The 5,089-nt window shown below is 47.6% G+C and overlaps 1 protein-coding gene across 1 annotated transcript in view; it reads right to left on the bottom strand.

Moving 5' to 3' along the window:
• Positions 1–597: 597 nt before the first annotated feature.
• The window catches only part of LOC146203981 (uncharacterized), a 15,019-nt gene continuing 10,527 nt past the window's right edge, over positions 598–5,089 (bottom strand). Inside the window, exons 3-4 of the mRNA XM_084589033.1 lie at positions 3,439–3,486; positions 598–1,769 (exon numbers count right to left, since the gene is read on the bottom strand). Coding sequence (XP_084445159.1) covers positions 808–1,769; positions 3,439–3,486 — 1,010 coding nt within the window. The 3' untranslated portion in view covers positions 598–807. The remainder of the gene's footprint in view (positions 1,770–3,438; positions 3,487–5,089) is intronic.

Here is a 5,089-nt window from a genome sequence, read left to right as displayed (position 1 = left end):
AGAGCGATATAGCCCCCACAGGGATAGCAGACACGCTAGCAGCGATACGGAGAAGCTGTTCGAGAAGCCGCTACTACAATAGGGATACAACAGCCGCAAGAGCAGTTAAGACTGATAACCTTCCGAAACCTAAAAAATTTCCGCAGTTGAGGAAAATTATTACGTTGTACTAGAAGGCAGCAAAAAGTCACGGAGCAGGTTAGCCCAAGAAAATCGTAAAGGACAATGCATTGCGCAGGGCAGTTGAGAAGTTAACGGGAGTGTGTACGCGTGTGGGAGGGAGAGGATTAAACTCAGGAGCAGAGTAGTTCGAAGTCCTTTCGAGAGGCCTTTGCTGTCGTTGAATGACCATGCCGCGAAAAGAGTTCCAAGAGGCAAGCTACCATTGTAATTAGAGGCGCGCCGAATGAATCCAGTCTACGGAGACTTCAGACCTAAACATGAGATTAAAACACGGCAATTCATTAATTGAACCCGAAGTCTCACGCTTGGCAGCCAAACTAAACCCACACTGTCCGAAAAAACGTACACAAATGCTGAAAAGCCGGCGCTCGAGGATGCACAGCTTATCGCGGCATCTCAAGAAAACGAACCAGGGTCGGACAGGCAGTTTAATTTATTTCCCATAAATGCGTGCAAAACCCACACCAATACTAAAAACAGCATGCAAAATAAGATCTTTATTTTTCGATTCACTTCTTGGCCGGACGGATTGGCTCTGCTCGAGCTTTGGGTTCAGTGCCGGAGTACAAAAGGTCGTCACTGGCATGGGCTAAAAGCGACGTAAAAGACTTAACGATAGGCTCTTCAGTGCCGTAGTGGTGGGACGGTCCCGATGGTCGCCGTTTTCTTAGGCCCTGCAAGTTTCTTATTGGCAACTTTTTTTCCAGGCCTCTTTTCAGCTACAGGGTTGCGGACTGTGTTTTCAGCAGCTTCGCCGGCCGTGTCTTCGCTTTCAGTGACAGATCCTTCACCATCGATGCTCTTCGCAGTCTCGCTACGGTTTGGGCTTTCGACGACCACAGCATAGCCCTCATCTGCCGGAAGTTCAGAAGAGTCGTCACTTTCTTGCCCCAGCTCAACTCGCCACCCCGTTTGACGCACTTGTTCGTTATTTGACTCGTCCTCATCGCTTTGGTCAGTGGCCGAAAACGAACTCGGCGAGCTTTGGTTATCGCCAGACTGTTCCACATCAACAAACGCGTACTCATCATTGGAGACTGTGTTCTTTCTCTTTTCAACAGGTACCTCCTCTTTCTCCGTCGCCTTCATTTCTTCGAGATTTGCCTTTCCTCTCTTCACTGCTGCGCCCCTTCCCTTTGGAGCTTTTGAAACAGGAACTTTAGTGTCCTTAACACCTTTCGCGGGCGCCACACTAGAGCTCGGAGTCTTTTTCCCACTCGTGCTGCTGTCCTTAGTAGTATCTGCGACAGGCTCCTTGGCACCAGCCCCACGCTTTCTCTGCCCTTCAGCAGGCTTCTTCGCCTCAGCTCCTTTGGTCCGGTCCACGGTACTTGCAGCTCCACTTTTCTTTGTCTTTTTCGGGGAGGCCTTAGAGGATGGTCCGGCATTTGAAGATCCTTGCGATTCAGGTGGAGTCGGAGCCTTCCGTGAAGGCTTGACCTTTGGTGCGAGCTTGACCCGTCCGCTCAAGCCCAGCGCGGTTTCTGTTGCTTTCGTACGGAGAAGAGCCTTTTTTTCAATGGCAGTTAGAAATGCCTTCTTGAAAGTAGTCTTGAAGCGCGTGCGATCAAGTTCCGGGTACTTTCCTGCCGCGAGAAAAATACAGAAGGCTTTTTCAAAGATTTGACAGCCCATTTGCTGGACAGAAACTACTGCGCTTTCATCACCAGTATGTACACTTCCTCGGTGTATACTAAAGCGTTCCTTAAAAAGATTCTTTGGGCCCGCTTCGCGACATCGAGGCGAATTAGAGAGACACGGCAAACTACCCCTCAAAATTGAAAAGGTCAGTCCGCGTACAGTCCCTCACCCTCCCCTATAAATTGAGAAGCCACAGTTCCGGGTTCGTACCAACTTGGTCGTGTCACGTGATCGCGTCGCACAGCCTTCCGACCAGTCAGCGCCTAGCCATATCAACTGCCTGGAGCCGTCTTCCAGAGATTGCGCGCTAAACGTCCACGCCGGATTTTCTGATGAACTTTATTTTTTTTTTTAAGACGATAGAATTTCTAGTCTTATGGAACGAAATCCCGTGCGCGAGTGCTGTGCTCTGATCTGTCACTTTGTCAATCATCCTGATGACATCATTAGAAAAATAATCGAGCCTCTATCCCTTGGATCCCCAGCCGAGCGCTATAACCAACTGGGCCACGTGGGCAGAGATCGTGAAACGCACATCATAATTCTTGTCTACCATGATTATGATGGTAGCGATGACAATACCACCCGCTGCAATTAGTAATAATGACAGTAGCAATGGTAATGATGGTGCATTTAGTTGGCAATGATAATGAGAGCAAACGTGATGCGAAGTGTATAGCAACGCTCTGGCTTCTGCACTTCTGTAGTGTAGATTCCACAGAGTTGTAGACATTTTTTACCCTATCCTGTCAAAATCGCCTCACTGGGCGCATTTAAGTTCCCCTTTATGTAAGATGGGGCAAACACAGACGAGTACTGTGCGCACTCAGACTTAAAGTTGCCAATATAGATATCATCGCGCGCACACCGTGATTTTGCACAGCGAAGGTACTTAGGTAGCCAGCTGCATGATGATGAGGCAAATCTGATTCGAACTGTTCTCTGCGTCAGCGAACAGCGTAAAAGCCGGCGCCCACAATGGCATAAGAGTGCTGCGCCCACGCGTCTGCACTGCCAATTATTTCGCTACTCTTCACAGTAATCAAGTCTGATCAATCTTATTAGACGAGGCTATCTAACAAACATCTCGCGATGGTCTGCAGTCATTGAAGGAGCAGTTTTCTCACGTTCACGCAGTTTTTCGGAAAAAAGCACGAGCGGTGTGTAAATGTCGTTCTTCACATCAGGCTATGCGATTGCTTAGCGTCTATAATAATTGCGTCCATATTTATATAAAACTAAGGTGGTGCCAACACCTGTGCTGCCGCCTATCTGTCATTGTTATTATACCGTTCTGTTCGCGATGCTTATTTTCTGAGATGGTTAACAGACCAGATGGTTAACGTACAGATGGTTAAGATGAGAATATTCACTAGTTTTTAAACAAGTTCGAAAAAAGTTTCCCTCCCTACCTACGCCTCTAGCAATATTAATGTGCGCGAATACATGCCATACTCCTCAAATGAGCCCCCTGAGCTAATCTGAAGCAGATGTCGCATGACAGCCATACATAACCCGCATCACCTCCAAAGTTGGTGCCGAGGCAAAAGGCAGATTTATATGCACAGCTTGACAAAGATACTGGCGAAAATATTAATTTCAAATACAAGTTACCCAGAATGTAGTTCCGAATGTACGCTGGAGTAGCGCCCTTGCGGTCACCTGCAAGAGAACAGCGCAGAAAAGTGAACAGTTGGGAGAAACTGGATCACATCTGCACCTACGTTCATTGCCTGGGCAATGAGAAGCGGCAAAGGTGACAAAAAAAAAAAAAAAAAAAAAAAAGCTGATGTTTCGTGAACCGCTACCGCTTCATGAAACCAAATTTCACATGCCATGATTTTTCTTTTTGCGCCAACATGGCAGATATTTTTCGACAGTTTACGCGTGCAAATTAAGTCACACGAATGTTGCTCAAAAATTACGCATCAACCACCAACGCTTGTGTTGTAAGTACGGTTTTCTTACTGTATGTCCTGTCCTTTTGCGTCAAACAAGATTAATTTTAAGACTGATTAACTAGCACAAAAGTTAACGCTTCTAAACCACCAACTGTACAAGTAAAAGGCAATAGATCTCGCTGTAACTGAAACCGTATAGTCCAAGCAGCCAGCATCAACAGTTCGTGGACCGTTCTGCACATCTACTCAGCATAGGCGATAAAGGTTGCAGTGCTATAGAGCACGTGCACCGCCTATAGCGGCGCCACTTAAAGGCACCTAGCGTTCAACAAAAACAAAAAAAAAAAAAGCGTCCGAGTGACCACGGAGTTGCCACACTGCTCATCCGTCGCTGTAAGAAAACCGATGTTTGCGGCCGCGATTCTCTTTTCCCGACTCCAGCTTCCCCTGTGGCCCGCAGCACAAAAGGTACCCTATTGGTTTGGTTTACGGGGTTTAACGTCCCAAAGCGACCAAGGCTATGAGAAACGCTGCAGTGTAGGGCTCGGGAAATGTCGACCAGCTGGTTTCACTGACATCGCATAGCACACGGGAATCTTGCTTTTCGCCTCCATCGAAAAGCGGACGCCGCGGCCGGGATTAGATCCCGCATCCTTGGGAACAGTAGTCGAGCGCCGTAGCCAGCGCACCATCGCGGCGAGGCGGTACGTGAAGAAGGACGCTGTAGCCGCTTGAGAAACCGATGGATGTACGCGCCAGGTGCGCCTTACACAAACAAGCGCTACTTAGCTTCAATTTTCACCCAAGCTTCTTTTCTGGGGGTATACTTTGGCGGCTGATCAATGTCTTAATATTTAACAAGGGCACTGCTACCAGCATATAGAAAGCGGGGGGGGGGGGGGGGGGGGGGGCAGCAGAGCTTTCTTTTTCACTTTTTCATCAAATTGGATACCTTTCCTGATGTGGAGAAGGCATGTCGCGCTATTTCGCTAACCTTCGTCGGCGACCATATATTGACAGCACAGTTATAGAATTGATGCATATGGAACGACGGTTAGGTATATACCGTAGTGAAATTTCGCGAGACGGCATTTTGCCAATACTTGAACTGATTTCATGACCTAAACGTGCGGGCTAGACTAATCTATTGTACAGCAACAGATAACATGCAGTACAAGGTATACATTTGAGGCACCCAGTTCTGCCTCAATTCTGAATCTATCTGAACAACCTCAAGCAACGCTATTTTTTCTTTCGAAGCTGGCCAGGATGTTATCGGAAGATAAAATAATGTGCGGACTGTTAGTAGACGATCACACGCATACGAGTTTTCAGTGTTTGAACAGAACACAGGGAGCGGCTCA

Source organism: Amblyomma maculatum, chromosome 1 (genome assembly GCF_055883805.1).
Source record: "Amblyomma maculatum isolate TAMU_Amacu chromosome 1, ASM5588380v1, whole genome shotgun sequence".
NCBI classification, from domain to species: domain Eukaryota; kingdom Metazoa; phylum Arthropoda; class Arachnida; order Ixodida; family Ixodidae; genus Amblyomma; species Amblyomma maculatum.
The sequence above is the reverse complement of the archived record's forward strand: the minus strand, read 5'-3'. Positions and strand labels throughout refer to the sequence as shown.